Source organism: Condylura cristata, unplaced genomic scaffold (genome assembly GCF_000260355.1).
Source record: "Condylura cristata isolate star-nosed mole 26May11 unplaced genomic scaffold, ConCri1.0 scaffold00011, whole genome shotgun sequence".
In the NCBI taxonomy this organism is placed as follows: Eukaryota; Metazoa; Chordata; class Mammalia; order Eulipotyphla; family Talpidae; genus Condylura; species Condylura cristata.
In genome coordinates, this window is record NW_004567112.1 from 56,063,824 (window position 1) to 56,084,625 (window position 20,802).

The 20,802-nt window shown below is 36.6% G+C and overlaps 1 protein-coding gene across 1 annotated transcript in view; it reads right to left on the reverse strand.

The window, feature by feature from the left end:
• Window positions 1–361: 361 nt before the first annotated feature.
• BMS1 (BMS1 ribosome biogenesis factor) overlaps window positions 362–20,802 on the reverse strand; it is a 39,902-nt gene continuing 19,461 nt past the window's right edge. Inside the window, exons 14-23 of the mRNA XM_012723914.1 lie at window positions 12,237–12,310; window positions 11,463–11,639; window positions 8,835–9,023; window positions 8,568–8,748; window positions 8,339–8,397; window positions 5,887–6,009; window positions 4,716–4,863; window positions 4,269–4,444; window positions 1,901–2,062; window positions 362–1,136 (exon numbers count right to left, since the gene is read on the reverse strand). Of these exons, the coding sequence (XP_012579368.1) occupies window positions 912–1,136; window positions 1,901–2,062; window positions 4,269–4,444; window positions 4,716–4,863; window positions 5,887–6,009; window positions 8,339–8,397; window positions 8,568–8,748; window positions 8,835–9,023; window positions 11,463–11,639; window positions 12,237–12,310 (1,514 nt within the window). The 3' untranslated portion in view covers window positions 362–911. The remainder of the gene's footprint in view (window positions 1,137–1,900; window positions 2,063–4,268; window positions 4,445–4,715; window positions 4,864–5,886; window positions 6,010–8,338; window positions 8,398–8,567; window positions 8,749–8,834; window positions 9,024–11,462; window positions 11,640–12,236; window positions 12,311–20,802) is intronic.

Sequence of the window (20,802 nt, forward strand, 5' to 3'; positions counted from 1 at the left end):
GAAGGGGGCCAAAACAGGGGAGGGAAGAACACAAGGGAATATGGTGACGGTTCATGGTGGTAAGGTGGCGTGAGGACTTAAGGGGAGTATAACAATGTAAGAAAAAAAACCGATAAAGAAATATACCTGCTTATGATTATAATTTTATAAAATGTTACCACTGTGGGAAATTGTGCAGCTATATGTGGATCTAAGATTATAACATGTGCAACTTTATCAATATATAATCATATATATACATCCTTGTATCAACAAAAAAGCATATTAAAAAGTAGAGTTAGGTGTTAATGAACGGACAGGAGCCTAATATACATTATTTTTTGGCCTTTATAGCAAAATTATTTAGCAACCCTTTGTTTAAAAAAGTATTTACTTATTACATTAACACTAAACGCATGTGCAATAAGATATAAAATATCGATTAATCAAAGAATACAATATATGGCAGATAATTAAAAATAATATCCTTCTCTAAAAACTTTACGTTAAAGCTGAAGTTGTAAGTTGATAATTTTGCCCTTCTGGAAGCTTTATCATGAAGGTAATAGAACAAATAGTTATCCATAACCATCAACTACTCTTGCCCTAATAAAAACTCCTAAGCCAAAATTAAGAGGGAAATATTTTAATGATATTTTGTAGCACAAAAATCAAACTAAGACAAGAAAAAGTGGTTTAAGTGAATCTGTAAAGCTATAAATTACACTGCTTTAAATCTTGACCTAACCCAGATGCTAAGAATAAACACATTCTTCAATCAGCAGTTTTTCATTTCTCAAGGCACCATCCGGCAGTATATACAACAAAAAGATCTTTCTTGGCTGAAGTCCCCAACTTGTTATTTAATTACAATAATACCTGAAACTAGTCATCTCTGCATCCAAATGAGTCTATCTGTATGGAGCTTGCTTCTAATGCTCCTCATGACCCTTCAGACTAGACTTCTGATTTCTCCTTTCTTTCTGACCCTGAATTCGGAACAGCTTCTTCCTGAGTTCCTTCTGTCGCTTCAGTTTCTCTTCTTCCTCCTTTTGCTTCACCTTGAAGTGTTCTTTATTGTGCAGACGTCGTTGCTCCTTGGCCTTCTTCATCTTCTCACTATGTACTGTACTCAGAGCATCCAGCAGTGCAAGGATCTGACAAGGAAAAAACCCAGTGAGCATAAGAATATTTTTACAGTCACTGTGTACTTATTTCTAAGTCTCAGGAAGCTTAACCACCTCAGCTAGCTGTACCAAAAGTAGAGTCAGGGGTTTCCCTAGTGCCACAATGGGTTCAAGAGCAGTACTATGGAGTTAACTGCAGCCGCTGCAGCATCGTTCTGATCCCAGCCAAGGAGCTGACCCACACGGCATGGCAGACCTCTCCTGACCCATCCACTGCTCCCCTCAGCAGTGTATTTCAGTGGATCTGTCTGTTCTGCTCCCTGCTCTGTCTCTGGTGAATCCTCTCTCCCCTTGCATATCTGATCTGTACCTCAGTTCTTGTATGCGTAATTAAATAAATCGTTAAAAAAAAAAAAAGTAGAGTCAGTCCATGATTTAAATGAATATTAATCTAGTGGAATTAAAAAACCATTCATGAAATTCAAATAGAAACATTATTTACTTAGCAAAGAAGTTAAGTAATGGCCTTTACTACAAAACTATCTTTGTTAGTCATTCTGTGTATACTGAGAAGTATAAAGACAGCCTATTATCCCCCATTAAAATGCATAAAACTGAGCCTAAGGGAAAAGGGCCTATCCTCTTAACTTTCAATTCTAGTGCCTTGAATAAGTCTGGCCCTTATCCTTTCCTGGTGAAAAAATGAGAATGTAGCAGAAATGCCAAGTTTGCTACAGAAAGCATTATGTTCACATCTAATTGCAAAGGATCAGGAAATTTTCCAATGACAGTACCTTTCTTTCATGAGGCTCCCGTATGACAGCTGGTCTCAGCTTGTCCTTTGGCGTCTTGCCTGCCTTTGCTTTGGTCTTGGGCTTGTTCTTAAAAGGCAGGGCCTTCTGCAAAGCTTTTGGAATGTGTAGTGTATTAAAATGTTTCTTTTGCCTCACAATCGGCTGAAAAGAAAAATAAAAGTGTGACATTATGATCTGTGCACTTAAAACTTACAATGAATTGACTTTAGACAAGATGAGTAATACCAGTGTCTGCAAACCATTATAGAAAGAAGGATTTAATCGTGCATGAATTGTCTCAATGGACATGCACATGTCTGGGCAAAACAGAAAAACTATACAGAATATAGTTATAATTCTTCCAAGAAATCAACGGCACCAATTTTTATGGTATGAACTAAGCTATCTCGACCAAATAGGTGAATAGACCCAAAGATTCTGTTAATGAAAATTCAGCCTTTATCTTTATGGCACTGAGGTGGCTTTTTTTTAGCCTCTAAGTATAATCTAGTTTTTCATTCTGAGCATCAGTTTCTGGATTTAAGGTTCTTCCTCCAATCAGTAGCCAAAATAGTCCATCACTGATTCTCATTAAGAAATTTAACTTTAGGCCCTCCCTGGTGGCGCAGTGGGTTAAAGCACAGCACTAAGAAGCTACAAGCCACTTCCGCATGAGTTTAATTACCGCCTGCCCTGGAGGTGACCACATGGCATGGTAGACCTCTCCTGACCCGCCCACTGCTCCCCTCAGCAGTGTACTTCGTGGATCTGCCTGTTCTGCTCCCAACTCTGTCTCTGGTGAAGCCTCTCGACGCCCTCGAGCCTTTGGCCTGTCTGTACCCCACTTCTGTATGCACAAATAAATAAATCTTAAAAAAAAAAAAGAAATTTAACTTCAATCTCTTTCTTTCTAATGTAAAGCTGGCTGAAAAAGTGAAATTTGAAAAGATGAAGGCAAAAAACTATATTTAATTTTCAAGGTAGGTAAATTTTATGCTTAAAATGAGATGACCAAAAATCTTAATTTCCTTAGACAAAGTAAGTCAGCAGCTTCACCCCAGATTTTTATCCAAGATCAACAACCAGAGAATATTCCTGCTACATTTTTAGATGTATTAAAGACATCACCATGAACAATGACAATGTTCTGCTTAGTAATTTAAAACATCTTAGAATAAAATTACCAGAGAACTCATCTCAAAAAAGAATAAACACCAAAGGCTGGACAGTAGGTACCACATCCATAATTCAAAATTTAGTCATTTACAGTTTTGTAGAAAACATAATGCCTAAAAAACTTCCATTTCTACTAGAATGGCAGACCAATACTCTGAACGACCCTCCTATTAAATATCTCACATTAAAATAAACGCTATCTTTTCAGGTCCACTGTTAACCTGTGAAGATAATAAAGTTCCCAGAGACCAAAATCTAAACAAAAATGGGAATCTAGAAAGGCACTGCGAACTTAAAATGAAAAAATACCAATGAGACGAACTAACAGCAAGGATATGGAACAAGAATGCTAATAAAATGTTAGTAAGAGTCTAATCTGGCATGACTTCAGAATAGTATGACTTCAGGCAGCAACATTAATACCCTGTTACAGCCCCACCCTAGGCATCTATGCAACAGAAGTGGTGCACATGCACACCAACCAAGTGGCATGTAAGTGTTTAAGTCACAAGGTCCAAAAGTTGAAGATAATGTCCATCAATGAATAAAGTGACACTGTCGATATAATGAAATTCTACTCTAAAATGATAACTAATGAATAGCTGCTATAGACAAGCACATGGATGAATCTTACTCTGTTAAAGGAAAGCAGCTAGATGCAATAGTATTACTAGCTTTATTTTATAAACTCAAAGACAGGCAGAACTAATTTATACGTCAGGAGTCATGTTTGAGGTGAAGACAGAATAGTGCATGGGAGATCACAAGGGGGAGCACCTGTTGTAATGGTAATTCAATGGTTTGTTAAAATTCATTGTACACTTATGATTTGTGTATTTTTTTTTTACGTATCTTAACAGTCTAATAATAAGGCTATCAACTTTCCCTCAACCCAACATGGCTTCAATTAGAACTAGCAAAATAAGAACTACCGTACATATATATGGTGGAAAAAGAGCTCAAAAGAGAATACAATGAGAAGTTTAAGTATGCAATGAAAAGTTAAAATATGCTTTACAATCCACAAAAAAACTACTATGACCATTTTCCTGTGTTCCTTCCCAAACATTCTATAATATATAACATATTCAATCAGATTTACCATTAGATCTTCTATTTGAAAATTCAAAGCATAGAAAACACTATGTACAAAGCACCTGGATACCTCCTGTAGAGATTAAATAGTCTATACCTTATACAGAGAATCCTTGTTGGGCTTTAGTTTGATACCATGCGCAAGTCGGAGTTGACCAGTGGTTCGCATTCCTGACCAGGTATCTTTCTCACCAACTGCCTTTAACAAAGAGGTTACTGGGTTATAGAAGGCTGGAATGGAAACAGGGTACCAAGTTCTCATGAACACAATATCTGCAAAGAGAAAAATTTAACATTTTCAAAGAAGATTCATGTCAACTTACCAAGCAAAATATTTGCCCCAAACTAGTTTTGAATACTACAAAAATGAGCCAAATGACTCCAAACAAAGCATGACCTGGCACAGTGCATATACTCATCTGGGGAGCATTGGAGCAAACTCCAATTTTCTAAAGACCTAAATTACAACCTCTAATCCATGCTGGCTATAAATCAACAGTGAAAGGTAACACATTGTTATAAATACAGCACAAAGGATATTTACCACTCATCAGCAACTTATCCTCAAAGCTGGCCCGGAAAGCTCCTTCTGGAGCCCGGAGTGCTTTCTTGATCTGGCCCCTTATTCCACTGACAGTTCGAATTACAGCGCCTTCAAACTTAGCCACTTCCAAGGCAGAATTAAACATTCCCTTCAGGTATATGAAAAGTAAAAATACGTACATAATATCAGTACCTTACCCTCAGTTCATAAATACCATAAATAAAGGATGATGAAGTAATAACATATCTCCCAACCTAAAAGTGAAATTACTAATGAGTACAACTTTGTAGGCCCACCCACAAGTTCACCACTGATATCATTGTAGAAGAGATCAAAGAGATTATTTGTTGGAATGAACTGGCCAAATAACCTTGGGTATCATCTCACAGGGATGGACTGTAGCTCAGAACTTATTACTTTTGTATACACACATCCAGAAAAAGGGGGAGTAATAACTTGCAAGCTGACCATAGATTTGAGGCATATAGCAAAAGATGGAAAATGGGTCAAAATAGGAAAGGGAAGAGAACAAGGCACTGTGGTGATGGTCATGGGTGCTGGGGTGGAGGGAGAACTACAGGGACTGTACATGAGACAGGAAATCAAATACTGCCCCAAAATTAACAATATAAGAAAACTTAAAAAGAAAAAAGAGTGAGATAATGATGGTGATACCTTATAAGAACATTTAATAATCTTAAACACTACCTTTAAACGCTAATAAAATTGTCAATGTTGGTCAAACTACCCTCCCAGATTATATAGTGCTCAAAATGTCCATTTTTCTGTATCCTTGCCAAGAGTTTTTTTTTTTTTTAATGCTTCTATTTTTCTACCAGTTTGACAAGTCTGTGGCCTTCTCCTTCTTGTAACAACTAAAAAGGCAGGAAATCAAAATCCAAAGGATAAGATCACAGAAATCAGTTTTGTGGTAGAGTCACATGTAATAAATATCGCCTCTACTACTAATTACCTCCATTTTACTGCACCTTAAGATTTCTGATCATATTTAAGTAACAGAGACTATATCAAAAAGGTATAGAAAATATCAAAGGCCAATTTTACAAAAGATTTCAAATACTCTTAAAAAATATTACTTTTATTAGAAATATTTCATTTTCTTTTAACAGTGCATATATTTGTAAATATGTCAATATACAGATATACAGACCTTAATAAATGAAGTGTTCTTGAAAATTTTATATGGAAAACCAGTGAGCTTTAATTTCTTCACAATTTTTATGGATTTATCCAGATCAAGGACAACTCCTGTGGCAGCTATCCGGAAATCAGGCTAAAATGAGGTCCCCCCAAATTTGAAAACAGGAATAAAATCAGCAAAAAGAAAACAATTTTCTGTGATACAATAAATTACCCAAAGTGCACTTCACTTATAATCAGCTAAGAAAGAATAAAAATCACTGAACATGCAAATAACTATTTTAACAAAAGCAATCTGAATTTCTAGTATGTGGAAGCCAAACTAATGATACCTTCAGTATTATCCTAAGAGTGATTTCATAGTATCATAATTTCACAATAATGGGAATGAAAAGGAATATGATAATTTGGTTATAATGTTTAAGAAATTAAATTTTGTATCTCTAGGGCAGATTCCATCTGTTCATTATTCTATTTTCTATTAAATAGGTCCAATAAGCTTGTTCTAGTTGATCAAATGAAGACAGAAATTTCACTAAACCAGCATTAGAGGGATAAGTCTAGATGGTATCCTCTGAACATTGTAGTGCTTAGCATACAGTGATCACTGTTTAATTTTTAGAGAAATAAATCTAAAAAATACATAAAATATGTAATGTATCATTGATACCATTAAACTCTTTTTTTAACCTTCCTCTTCTCTACTCTCACTCTACTTTAGAAGATGTAGAAAAATTCAGAGACATTTACTATACTCTAAAAGTGAATATGAGCTCAAACAGTTCAAAACAAGGAATAAAAATACAGAAGGACCAAAATGGCAAATGTAGGTGCCAGTATATCAATATTATCTCTAAATGTAAATGGCTTAAACTCATCAGTTAAAAGACACAGAGTTGCAGGATGGATTAAAAAACAGAAACCATCATTCTGCTGTCTGCAGGAAACACATCTAACTACAAAAGATAAAAAGACTGAAAATAAAAGGATGGAAAACAATCCTACAAGCAAATGGGCCAAAAAAGAAGGCAGGAACTGCTATACTTATATCAGATCAAATAGACTTCAAACTAAAAAAGTTAAAAGAGATACAGAAGGCCACTCCATTATGATTAAGAGGACAATACAACAAGAAGAAATAACAATCATCAACATATATGCACCAAATGAAGGAGCACCAAAATATATTAGGAAACTACTGTCATCTATGAAAATGTATATCAGAGAGAATACATACATAGTAGGAGACTTCAACACACCACTCTCAACAATGGACAGATCAACAAGACAAAAAATAAGACACTAAAGTTCTGAACAAGGACCTGGACAACATGGGTCTAGTGGACATCTATAGAATACTGCACCCCAGAAAACCTGAGTACACATTTTTCTCAAATCCACATGGATCATTCTCTAGGATTGACCACATACTGGGTCACAAGATAAACATCAACAGATACACTAAGATCGAAATCATACCAACTATTTTCTCCGACCACGAAGGAATCAAACTAGAAATAAACCATATGAAGAAGGCAAGAAACCCACCTACCACATGGAGACTAAAACCCACAATACTGGAAGACCATTGGATCAAGGAGGAGATCAAAGAAGAAATTAGAAAATACTTGGAGAAGAATGACAATGACGACACAAGTCTCCAAAACATATGGGACACATTAAAAGCAGTTATAAGAGGAAAATATATAGCAATTCAAGCTCACATAAAGAAACAAGAAATAGCTCAAAGAAACAACCTAATGTCCCACCTTAAAGAATTGGAAAAAGAACAACAAAATAACCCAAAAGCCAGCAGAAGACAAGAAATAATAAAAGTCAAATCAGAAATAAATAAAATGGAAGTCAGGAAAACAGTCCAAAAAAAATCAATGAAATCAAAAGTTGGTTCTTTGAAAAAATAAACAAGATAGACGGGCCACTAGCCAGACTCACAAAGAAAAACCAAGAGAAAGCACAAATAAATAGAATCATAAATGAAAGAGGAGAAATCACAACAGACCCAGCAGAAATCAAAAGAATAATCAGAGAATACTATGAGCAACTATATGCAAACAAATTGGACAATTTAACAGAAATGGACAAATTCCTACAACTCTAAAAGTGAATACGGGCTCTCCTGGTAGCACAAGCACAGCACTATGAAGCAGTCACTGTACCATGAATTCAATCCATGGCCAGCAAGGTGACACCCACAAAGCGACAGACCTCCCCTGTCCTGCCCGCTGATCTCCTTTAGCAATGTATTTTAGTCAATCCACTTCTGCTCCTCACTCTGCTTCTGGTGAATCCTCTTAGCCCCCATACCTCTTGCTTGTAGCCCAGTTCTTATATGCATAAATAAATAAATCTTAAAAAAAAATGGATACTTTACATTTTAAAGTTTCATGTAAATATTTCATATTCAAGATATATTTATCAAACACAACATACAAGATATTTACCATTATGCCACTGACAGACTGGATTGCCAAGAACCCAGTTCCTTGTGGAGTGATAGGTCCTTGAAGACAGCAAACAAAAAATATTGTGAACCACAAATTTTGGATTCTGTTTTACATATAATCCACACCAAAAAAAAAACAGGGATTTCATAAAAGAAAAAAACTATAACAATAAATTACATTTATCTTAAATTAATCTATAAGCAAGTTATTTTTAGTCACACTTTACCCCAAAAGGTTGCTCCACAATGCATATGCTGTGGGGTATATTTTAGAAGCCTTTGTCTTCCATTGTGGTCTTCAATATAGTAGAGCGGGATGGTCTGAAACCTCCTCCACCCTACAGAAAGAATGATTGGATCTCGGGACTTGAGAATTTTCTTATACCAACGATGTTTCTTTAGACGCATCTGCGGGGGAAAGAGATTTCAATGACGTATTGGTGCAAGTATGTCCAAAAAGCTTCAAATGTGAAAATATATCAAAAGGTACCTGCCTGTACATATCCGACGTTGCCTTCACTATTGCCCAAACCACCCAAAATAAGTGGATAATGGGGGTCAAAATTAAGCACGAATTCACAGGGAACATTCTCTATCTCAATTCGGACATACATCCCAGGTCGAAAACCTTCATACTGAACTCTCGCCTCATCATCTTGATCTTCAAATTCTGCCCTATTAAGCTATATGTGAATGGGAAGGAAACAAACAAAAAAAACTCAACATTGTTATCTTCAAAAACAAAAAAGATTAACATTTAAAAAACAAGCAATTTCTACATAAAGGAACCACAGACAGAATTATTCAGGCTTTATCCTAATTTAAAATAATACACATTTTATCTTTACAACCTGTTCAAGATATATTCCAACTGCTTTCTTCTCTGCTGCTCTAAGATAAAGCAAATGTAAACAACTCTGAAAGGAGCCCTTAATGCTGGAGAGCAAACATCCAACTTTCCAGTCTACACTTTCTTTTCTTCCTCTCCAATTATTTCATACTTCCTGCAAACACCTAATGTTACTCTTCATTCTCACTCCCAGCTGCTGACTGCTTCCCAATTCACTCAAAAATTAAGCAATCTAAAAGAATTTCTACAGTCAATCCTCTACCACAGTTAACATTCATGTCTAGCCTGTTCGTACAGCTCTACACTGTTCAATGCAGTGGCCACTCAAGACTGCTCAAATGTCAGTTAATGAACATTAAGTAAGATTTAAAAATTCACATTCTCAGTCACATTCGCCACATTTCAAGTGGTGAGCATCACATGTGTCTAGGGGCTTCAATGCAGGAAAAACACTTCCATTATTACAGGAAGTTCCACTGGAAAACTGTTAGAAATTATTTATCCATGCCTTTATTGATGGCCACACTTCACCTACTTTAATCCAGCAGATATTGTCTGTTATTTCTCTCATGTCAGTCTTCTTTTGACCCTATTTCTTCCATCTATTGCCCATTTTTGTTTCTGTTTGAAGCAGTAACACCTCATAAGCTTTCTGTTACCATATTATCCAGTTCCTCTGCTCCCATTGTCTTAAATCCCTTAAAATTGGACTTCTAGGGGAAAAAAATGCACTTCTACCCAAACTATTCAAAAAATGCCAGTCACTAAAGGCCTCCATTCCCGATCCAATTAACACACCAACGGGTGTGCTATTTTTTGACCTACTATATCTAACTCATTACGCTTCAATTTCTTCTCTTGTGCAGTATTCAACCTCCTTTGCTGCTTCCTTCTCCCTGCCTTGCCTCTTATATTGAATACCCAGTGTCAGTCTTGGTCTTCTGCCTCTATGCTTACTCCTTAGGTCACCCCATCCATCTCATGTTTTTAAATAGTGCTAAGAATTGTACCTCAAAGTCCCTCTAGCACTCTTCACTGACTAACTTGACATTCCATTTGTCTGAGATTAACTCAAATCTAGGAGATCCAAACTTCATCTTCCCAGATAAACCTGCACCAATTAGAGGCTTTTCTTTCTTACTTATGCCAACCTAATCCTTCCATTAAATCAGCCTTATTTCATTTCTTACATACGTCATTCATTTAGCTTTCAAATAAAGTATATCCAGAATTTGACTCAGGTCACCCTACCCTCACCCCACACCTGTCCCTCAATGTGAGTCACCTTTATCTTACTCAACTCTTGCCAGGGCACTTATTTCAAAGGATGTTTCCCTTCTGCTCAAAACCCCCATGGAACCGCAGAAAACTGTGAATGAAATATCGAAATCCTTTATAATGGCCCACAAGGTTCTAGGCAATTTAAACATAAATGCCCGAAAGAGAAGATTTCAGAACTAACTTTACAGTCATAGCTGCTTCTGTCAAAAGTCAAAAAGACTTGGAACCACTATATAAATGACTAACCACATTATAACTTCTTTGCTTAGAAGGTCTAGGTTGAGCAAAGCCTATTAACCACATTTTCACAAATCATATACTTAATTTGCATAAGGCACATGCAGCATAATATTTTGTTCCAGTTTAAAGGAGTTCTTAGTGGCCCCTTATCAAAGGGGAACTCAACGATGTACTCATCTTTGTGTTTCCTTCAGAGCGGGTTGATTAACTTAAACTGCCTGAACAGCTGCAAAGGCGGGAGGGCCAGAATCTCCCTTTCAGCACTGCACAAGCTCCCTTTATCTCCACACCTGACCTGACACTCAGACTATCCTCTGAACCAAGGTGAGTCTTCACATAACCTTTTGCAGAGAATGCAGGTATGTGCATAAACCATAAAGGCTAAGAATCACCTACTCATTTAAGTTAGTTAATTATGATCCAAGAAGCAGTAATCAGAATGCTCAGATAATGTTTGCATTTTAAAATGAACACTGTCCTAAATCACTATATTAAGAGATCCTCAAAAGTAGCCATTCTGCCTGAGGCAATCCTGTCTTTTCAGCACTTAATTCTTGGTACAAAATGGGCACTGATATTTTTCTGGTGAATTTCTGATGGAATAAATACACAGATAACTGTGAATAGACACACTCACTGCTTATTAATCTAGAAGTCCAAACAAGAAGCACAAAAACAGGCCAAGAAGCAGAGACATAACATATGAATTTACCATCTTGAAATGAAGCTGACAGGAACTGAGTTTTCTTACCTGTGCTTGTTTCTGCATTTCTCCTTTAAGATCATCAAAATAGGTCCTTTCTCCCTCATCATATTCTGCATCAAACATTTCCTTCAATTTTCTCTTCTTATCCAAATGTTTTTTCCTGGCACTTTCTTCTTCATTTGGGTCAATTTCTTCCTTGACTTCTTCCTCTACATCTTCAATCTTAAATTTACAAAAAAGAAAAATGTTTTAAAGTCTATGAAGAGCTTTCCTTTAAACCATAAAGCAGATTAAAAAATTACATCGAGCTATATCTTAAGGTATTATCATCATGTAAACAAGCCAAAAGGATTTTAGTTCTAAATAACCTATATTGATTGCTATGAGACATTTAGAATATATCAGAATTCCTAAATCTGGTTGGGAATGCTAAATATGAATAAAAAGTGTCCTTACCTCAAATGCCCCCAGATACTATTCAAAAGAAAGATTACGGGGAATAGGGAGCTCTTTTTTAAATGGCACTTAAATTTAAGAAGAAAATGATGGAAAAAAGGAAGACAGTGACTAAAGAGCTAAAACTTTCAATGACTGAAGAATCATAAGGACAAGAAGAGGTAGTATCACCCAAAAGATCAAGAATAAACCAGCAATCTTTGACTTATCCCCATGCTCCATATTTTTAGGAAGCAATCCATCCAGTCTATGAATCTACACAGAAAACCAGTAAGACCTGTACTCCTTAATATGGGACGCCCTTAGAACACAGTGACCACAGATCAAGGACCAATGGTGAAGCTGCCCATGACAAAGTCTTACCTGAGTTTCCGAGCCAGACTTCCCCTTGTGCACATCCCCTGTTTCCAGGTCTTCAAAGTCACCATAAAGTTCCTCTGGAAAAAAGTTCCAAAGAGTCCTCTGTGAACAAGGCTGCATATGATACTCTAGCATCACCCAGCACCAGATGGGTTATGAATTCTGTAATCCGAATTTCACTTTCATTGTTCCTGTTGCTGCACTCCCCAAAATAATCTACATTTGCTTAGGCTTCTTTTTCTTTCAAACTGTTAGTATACAGTTTAGATTAATTAAATGGAATCAATTCATATTTCTATATTTTACTTCAAAATCTCACTTATCCAAGAGCTATTTTTCCAGTACAGGCAACAGATACTCTGTTGCAGAGATGCACACAGTGGTGGCATATCTAGCACTACAGCTCAGTCCTTGCAAGTCAAGAGTTTAAAGAGTGATTTGAAAAGCTACTATTTGATAATAATGTGAAAAAATTTTTTTAAATAATACAATAGTTTATTTTTACATCATTTTATGTATTTTTCCATCTCAGTTGTAATCCCCGTGGGCTTCCCATCACCAAATTACCCATGTGCCATCACCATTGTCCAGTGCATTTCCCTTCCCCCATTGTTTTTGATCCCATTCCCTACTCCACCCCCGCAAAATGTCTCTGGTATATAGCTATTCATTATTGTTATTATTTTCTCGCCTTGTGCTTTATACTCCTGCTGTGAGTGAAATCATCTGGTATTTTTCCTTTTCTTTCAGGCTTTTCACTAAGTATGATCTTTTCCAGCTCCATCCATGTTGCTGCAAAAGGCATGTGTTTATTTATTTTTTTGGTTGCTGAGTAATATTCCATTGTCTGTATGTACCACATCTTTTTAATCTAGTCATCTACTCTGGGGCATTTGGGCTGTTTCCATGTCTTGCTGATTGTAAATAAGGCAGCAATAAACATGGGGGTACAGAGATCTTTTTGAATCAGTGTTTTTGTGTCTTTTGGGTAGATACCTAGGAGTGGGATTGCTGGGTCATAAGGAAGCTCCATGTTTAGCAGTTTGAGGAACCTCCAAACAGTCTTCCATAGTGGTTGTACTAGGTTGCATTCCCACCAGCAGTGCAGGAGAGTTCCTTTTTCTCCACACCCTCGCCAACATTTGTTGTTGCTGGTTGTTTGAAGATGTGCCATTCTCACTGGGGTGAGGTGATATCTCATTGTGGTTTTAATTTCATCTCCCTTATTACAAGTGATGTTGAACATTTTTTCAAATGCTTGTTGGCCATCTACATTTCCTCTATGGAGAAGTGTCTTTATAACTCTTCTGCCCATTTTTTTGATGGAGTTGTTTAATTTTGTTGAGTTTCATCAGTTCTTTGTATATCTTTGTGATCAGTCTTTTATCACTAGTTGTATGAGAAAATTTTCTCCCAGTGGGATGTCTGTTTTTTGCAATGTCTCTTTTGCTGTACAGAAGCTCTTGAACTTGATGTAGTCCCATCTAGTTATCCTTTCCTTCATTATCAGTGCGTTGGGTACTGTATCTTCAAAGATGTTGCTGAAGTTTATGTCATGTAGTGTTTCGCCCATCTTTGCTTCCTGGTATTTTATGGTTTCCATTCTTATGTCTAGGTCTTTAATCCACTTTGAGTTGATGTTTGTGTATAGTGAGAGGTAGCTTCCCAGTTTCCCAGTACCATTTGTGGAACAAACTTTCTTTGTTCCATTATATCTTCTTTGCTCCTTTGTCAAAGATTAGCTGCCCATAAACCTGTGGGTTTAATATCTGTGTTTTTCTATTTGAATCCACTGGTTTGTGTGTCTGTTCTGTACCATGTCGTTTTGATTATTATGGCTTTGTAGTATAGCTCAAAGTTTAGGATTGTGATGCCTAAGTTCTTTCTTTTTTAGTCATGACGGTTTTGGCTATTCAAGGTCTTTTGTGGTTCTCAATATTTGTTCTATTTCTTTGAAGAATATCATTGAGACTTTTATTGGTATAGCGTTAAATCTGTATATAGCTTTTAGTAGGATGGCCATTTTGATGATGTTAATTCTCCTGATCCATGAGGAGGTGATGTGTGTTCTTGTATTTCTTTTCACAGTATTTTGTAATTTTCTTTTGTATACGTCTTTTACCTCTTTTGTTAGGTTGAATCCCAGGTATTTGATTCTTTTTGTTTTAATTGAAAAGCAGTTTTTTTTTTATTTCTGTTTCTTCTGATTGGTTGGTTGTGTATAGAAAGGCCTCTGACTTATGTGTGTTGATTTTATATCCTGCTACCTAACTAAACTGGTTGATTGTTTTGATTAGTTTCTCTATAAAGTTTTTAGGGAAAATGTGAAAATTTTTAATACTAGATATCAACACAACACAACCATATGACATACCCTGGAAAAATCCTAGATTTCAAAAATACAGCAACTGGAATGTAAATAGTACTGAAACAGTGCCAAACCCACATGAAGAGGTCATCCATGCATCCATGCATCCATCCATCCACCCATCCATCCATGCATCCATCCATCCATTCATTCATTTCTAGAGTTCTAAGTTTAGCTGTAGACAATAAAATAACTAAGGTAATTTGGGGAAGGCAATATTTATTTTCATAGAAGATCCAAAGAACCAAGAGACAAAGAAGATATAATAGATGAAACAATTCTATTTGTAATAAAAACAAAAAAGATGAAATGCTTAGAAACGAAGGTGTGCTGGAACTTTATTTTTCAGTTTTTAAAAGCTTAAATATGCTAGCAAAGAACACATGGAATGACATTGGCTAATACTTGTAAGTGTTGTACACACCAGTACTGCTCTAAATATCCTCCATGCCTTAACATTCTTCAACATCACCCAATAAAGGAGCTATGAATATTACCTACTGAAGAAATAAAGATTACCACAAGTTTGGAGTAAAAGATTCAATATCATGAAAATGTCAATTCTCCCTTTTACAATGTTAAAAAAAAATTACAAAGGATGTCTGGTCTAGTAAGGATGGTATAGACATGGTTTCTCTGTGAATAAATATAGCCATCAACTCTAAAAATAATACAAGAGTATAAGAGACAACCAAAGAAGAAAACTGCAAGGTGAAAAGAAAAGTTGGTCAGTCAGATTCCAGGACTACAAGAATAGTGTAGTGGCCAGTGTCTCTACACTACAAGGCACAGAAAGGACCTGCCCCCAAGCTAGTAACAGAAAGCAGCCCATGTAGGGACATTCTTTACCCAGATTAAAACGGATTTCCCTGGTAACACCAGACAAACCAGGCATCACTAACAAGGGACTGATGAAGGGAAGTGCTCTCTTTCTCCAAAGAACCTGAAACTCCTTTCAGAAGACCAAGATTTATCAGCAAAGGGGAAATTCCACTGATAAGTTTCTCCTCCCCCACCTAAAAATGAGTACATTATTTTTAGAGTTGATGGCTATATTTATTTATAGAGAAACCATGTCTATATATCATCCTTACTAGACCAAACATCCTTTGTGATTTTTTTGACATTGTTAAAAGGGAGAATTGACATTTTCATGATATTGAATCTTTTACTCAAAAATATGTGGTAAGGAGATAACCCCCCTTGCCCCTTATCACACACACAACAAGCAAACTAGCCCCATAGGCCAAGACAAATTTCCTCTACTTATTCTCACCAGATGGCCAAGTCTGGGGAAGCTCTTCTGTTCCCTTAGGTTGGCACCAGTCGAAGCTACTAGGTCAACAAACACTGCAAGCACTCTGAAATTAGTCATTGAAACCACAGCCCACAAAGTAGACACTGAGAATCATGACAATACACGTACATTAAGAGATATGGAAAGATTTATGACTCACCTAATGAAGTATTCTAGGGAGAGCAAGGCAGATGTCCCAACCTATTCCAAATATAGCTAGAGAGAGCAGGGAGGAAAGGAACAGCTTGGCCTTCTAATGGTGGTTAGGGCAAGGGGCTGGGTTGAGGGCAGGGGTATATGTGGCTTGAACATTCTGCTGGTATCAGAAAAAGGAGCACCTGAGTTTTTTCTTCAACTTGCCCAGATGTAGAACAGAAAGAGGGAACGGGAAGATAAGATTTAAGAGTGGTTAGCAGTCAAACATTAAAAATAGAGGCCAGCCCCTCCCTGGTGGCACAGTGGGTTAAAGCACAGCACTAAGAAGCTAAAGCCACTGCAGCAAGAGTTTGATCCCCGCCCCAGGAGGTGACCACATGGCATGACAGATTTCCCCTGACCCGCCTGCTGTTCCCCTCAGCAGTGTACTTCATCAGTCAGCCTGTTCTGCTGCTCCCCCTCTGTTTCTGGTGAATCCACTCACTGCCCCTGCACCTCTGGCCTGTACCCCAGTTCTGTCTGCATAAATAAATCTTAAAAAAAAAATAGAGGCTAACACAATTAGTTTCTTACAGAAGTTGGGCACCTATCTAACCTACAGTCCCATAGTTTCACTCACAAGAGAAATGAAAACCAATTTCCACAGAAAGAGCTATATATAAATGAATGTTCAGAGTAGCCATGACTGTTAAAGTCTCAAGTGGGAAATAACCTCAGTAGTGAAGAGAAAAATAAAAACTGTGGCTTATCTGTGCAATATAATACTGATAACAGTAAGCACAAGCAAACTACAGCTGACCCTTGAACAACAATGAGGCTAGGACAGCCTCTTACCCCACAACTGAAATTAACATATAACTTTTTACTTTTCCAAAACTAACTTTTTACTTTTCCAAAACTCAACTACTAATAGCTTGCCATTGACTTACCAATAACAAAAACAATTGACATATTTTGTATATATATTATATACTGTGTTCTTACAATAAAGCAAGCTAAAGAAAATGTTATTACGAACACAAGGAAAATAAATCACACCTACAAAACTGTACTATAATTATGGATACTGTGAGTTTACTTCTGTTCACAAGAAAATTTATGTGTAATTGGGTCCCACATTGTTCAAGAGTCAACTGTACAAAATGGATGTGTTTCATAACAGTATGCTAAGAAAAATAATCTACAGACAAAGTAGAGTATGCTTATGTAATTCTAGAAAAGGCAAATATTAATCTATAGTGACAAGAAGATCACTGGTTGCCTTGAGGCTGGTGTGGTTTTACGGGATAAAGTCTGATTGCTAAAAACCCATGAAGGTGCTATCTGCAGTGACAGAAATAGAACTATTTTTTCTTGGTTGCAACAGCAGCACATGAGCATACAATACAAACTATATTCTTAAAGTTGGTATCTTTTCTAGTATAAAATATATCTCAAAAGGTTGATGTCTTAAAAAGGAAACTATTACAGGTCCTCTGACGGCACATGAGTTAAAGAGCAGCACTGTGAAGCTCTACGCAGCCACTGCACCACGAGTTTGATCCCCGGCCAATGAGGCAGTGGCAGTACACTCTTAACCTGCCAGCTGCTCCCCTCAGCAGTGTATTTCAGTACATCTGGCTGTTCTGCTCCCCACTCTGTCTCTGGTGAATCTTCTCAGCCCTACTCTCACCCCCAGCACATCTGGCTTGTACCCCAGTTCTTTTACACATAAATAAAAAAATCTTTAAAAAACGTATGTTAAGGGACAGAACCCAGAAAGTAAAGAATATTACCTTCTGCTTACTTTTATATGAAGCCTAAGCTATGGTAACAGGAATCCAAAAGTGACTGACTCACTACAAAGTGCACCAGGAAATATTTTGGGGTGCTAGAAATAGCCTTCTCTTGTTATGGATGACATGTATAGATGTGCAGAACTGCCAAAATTTATTAAGTTGAACAGCAAGTCATACCTCAATTTAAATAGCAAGGCTTAAGAACAAAAAGTTCTAATCCCACAACTAATAAATACAAGTAAAAGGAAAAGTCAAATCTCATTAATTTTCTAATCATGAGGAAAACAGAAGTGAAAAGTAATATGCAAGTACAGACCTTACAAAATAGATAACATGTAACTAAAACTAAAAACAGGGCCAAAATTATATATGAAAAGTGACTATAACAGATGAGTTTAATTCTAAGTTCAAATTTTCAGTAAAAGTTTTGTGAGAAAATATAACTCATAAAAATGTTAACTATAAAATCTCAAAGTATAACCCACCACTACAAAAAAGACCTGACTGAAAATCATCATCGAAGAAACTTAAAATGTTATCTAAGATTATCTCTAAGAAAACCTTCTGTTACTTATCTATGTTTACTTGCTAAAAATGCCTAATCTGAATCTAATCAAACCTACAGTCCTAACATGCACTTTATAGGCATTTGGGGAAATGGAAAACAAATTACACAAGAAATCTTGATGGAGGGATATTTTCCAAGACAAGACACCAGGACTCTTTCCAAAGATCAACTGTCATTATATAACAAGGGTAAAGGTTTGCATACTGCTCTAGGTAAGGGGTCAGCAAAATTTTTCTATAAAATGCAAAATATAAATATTTTAAAACTTTACAGTCAAACAGGGGTTGTAGCAACTTAGCTGTGCCACTGCAGTTTACAAGAAGACATGGGTAATAATAAACAAATACTCATGGCTGTGTACCACTGAAACTATTTATGGATACTGAAATTTGAATTTCATGTGATGTTCACATATCATTTTTAGTCCTTTAAAAATGTAAAATCCGGACCCTCCCTGGTGGCGCAGCAGGTTAAAGCACAGCACTGAGAATCTAAAGCCGCTTCCGCATGAGTTCGGTTCCCGCCTGCCCCGGAGGAGATCCACATAGTGTGGCAGACCTCTCCTGACCCGCCCGCTGCTCCCCTCAGCAGTGTACTTCGTCGATCTGCCTGTTCTGCCCCCCACTCTGTCTCTGGTGAAGCCTCTCACTGCCCCTGAGCCTCTGGCCTGTACCCCAGTTCTGTATGCACAAATAAATAAATCTTTAAAAACAAAACAAAACAAAAAAAAACTCCCTCATGGCAAACCTCCCTTGGTCAGTGCATGATTCATACTCATCAACGACTCTGCTCTGAAACCAACAGTTCAAGGTTCAAAGAATTTTAGGGTCCTTTGCTGTAGGAACTTGTCAGCACTGATTATTACTAACAGTGAGATGAAAGAGGTGAGACCCTGAGAGCACTCTGTAGCAGAAGCCAATTACAGGGGAGAACATCTCTGAGACAGACAAAATGTGAAACACTATTAGCTCCCAGGTCATTGGCGACTCAGTGACAGTGCGTCCTGAAACAGCCTCACAGAGAGGCAGCCGGCGCTGCACCTGGCCTCTGCAGAGCCCTGGGCTGTGTGGTAGTCTACACTGGCTGCCCTTTCCTGTAATAAACCAGATCTGAAAACACTGTCACTGCGGGTCATGTAAGTTTGCTGTAGTAACAGAAACCTATAAAATTTCCACCTGAGTTAGTGCAGTGATACAAAAGGAAAATCTATGGAAAAAATAAAAGTAACAACCCATGCCCCAAAAGACTGATAGCTCTTACTAGACAATATTAAACAATGTATATTTAATGTAATACTAAACAAAACTTTGAGTTAAATAAAAAGCAGAAAATATATTTGTAACAAATGAGGGATATATACCCTTTAAAGAGTAATATTAAAAACTAGCAAAATAAACACAGACATCTCATAAAAAAATATTGTACAACAGACAAATATTCACCAAAGAAATGCCACAGTTAACACATCTTAAATATTCTCACTTATCATACTAATCCAAAATTGCCAGTTACAAATATAAGAAACCATCACCTATTTTCACCTATCAAAGTCACAAAAAAAATTTTTTTCGTGGACTTTACTCAAATACTGTAAGTATCAAGTATCAAACAGTAAATACGTACCATTTATCCTTGACCTGGGTGGGAGCTGCCCATTCCCTGGAAACTAAAAATCTGTATATAACTTATGGTCATCCACACACTCAACCAACATCGGTGGTTGATTGAATATCAGTTGGTTTAATTTGCAAATGCAGAAACCCTGCCTGTGAGTGGATCTATGGTCAAGCCCATGTTGCTCAAGGGTCAATGGTACTAAAATATACTGCCCACAGGCACAAAATAAAGGAGCTGGTAAATCATTTGGCAAATATGATCCATAGAAATAACTAAAAAATTCCAACTCCTATGAATTCATCTTATGAGAACAAAAAAAATGATCTAAGTTGACTGAAGTGCAGTTATTTACTGTAAGGACAAAGTAAATTGCTTTAAATGTCAAATAACAGAACTGTGAGTCGAATTAGAATATGATAAATACTTAAATCATAAACACTAAATCTTTGAAAATGTTAATGACAATATTAAGGATGATACAGAAAAGTTTGTGTGTATATGTGTATTTATGTATATGTACATTATATTTAAATAACTGGAAAGAAATATCTCAAGGTTAACAAAAGCTATTTTTACAGCAGTGGTGGTTATGCTGTTTTCTAAGTCTAAATTCTCTTCAATGCACACTACATCATCACAAGAAAAATGTAATTTTAGAATATTTTTCACACACACACAAAAATCTATTTTTAATAAACCCATGACAAAATGTATGGAAAATACCCTTCTTTTTCTTTAGGGTTCACATTTAAATAATCAGTTTACCAGGGGCAGAAAATAAGATG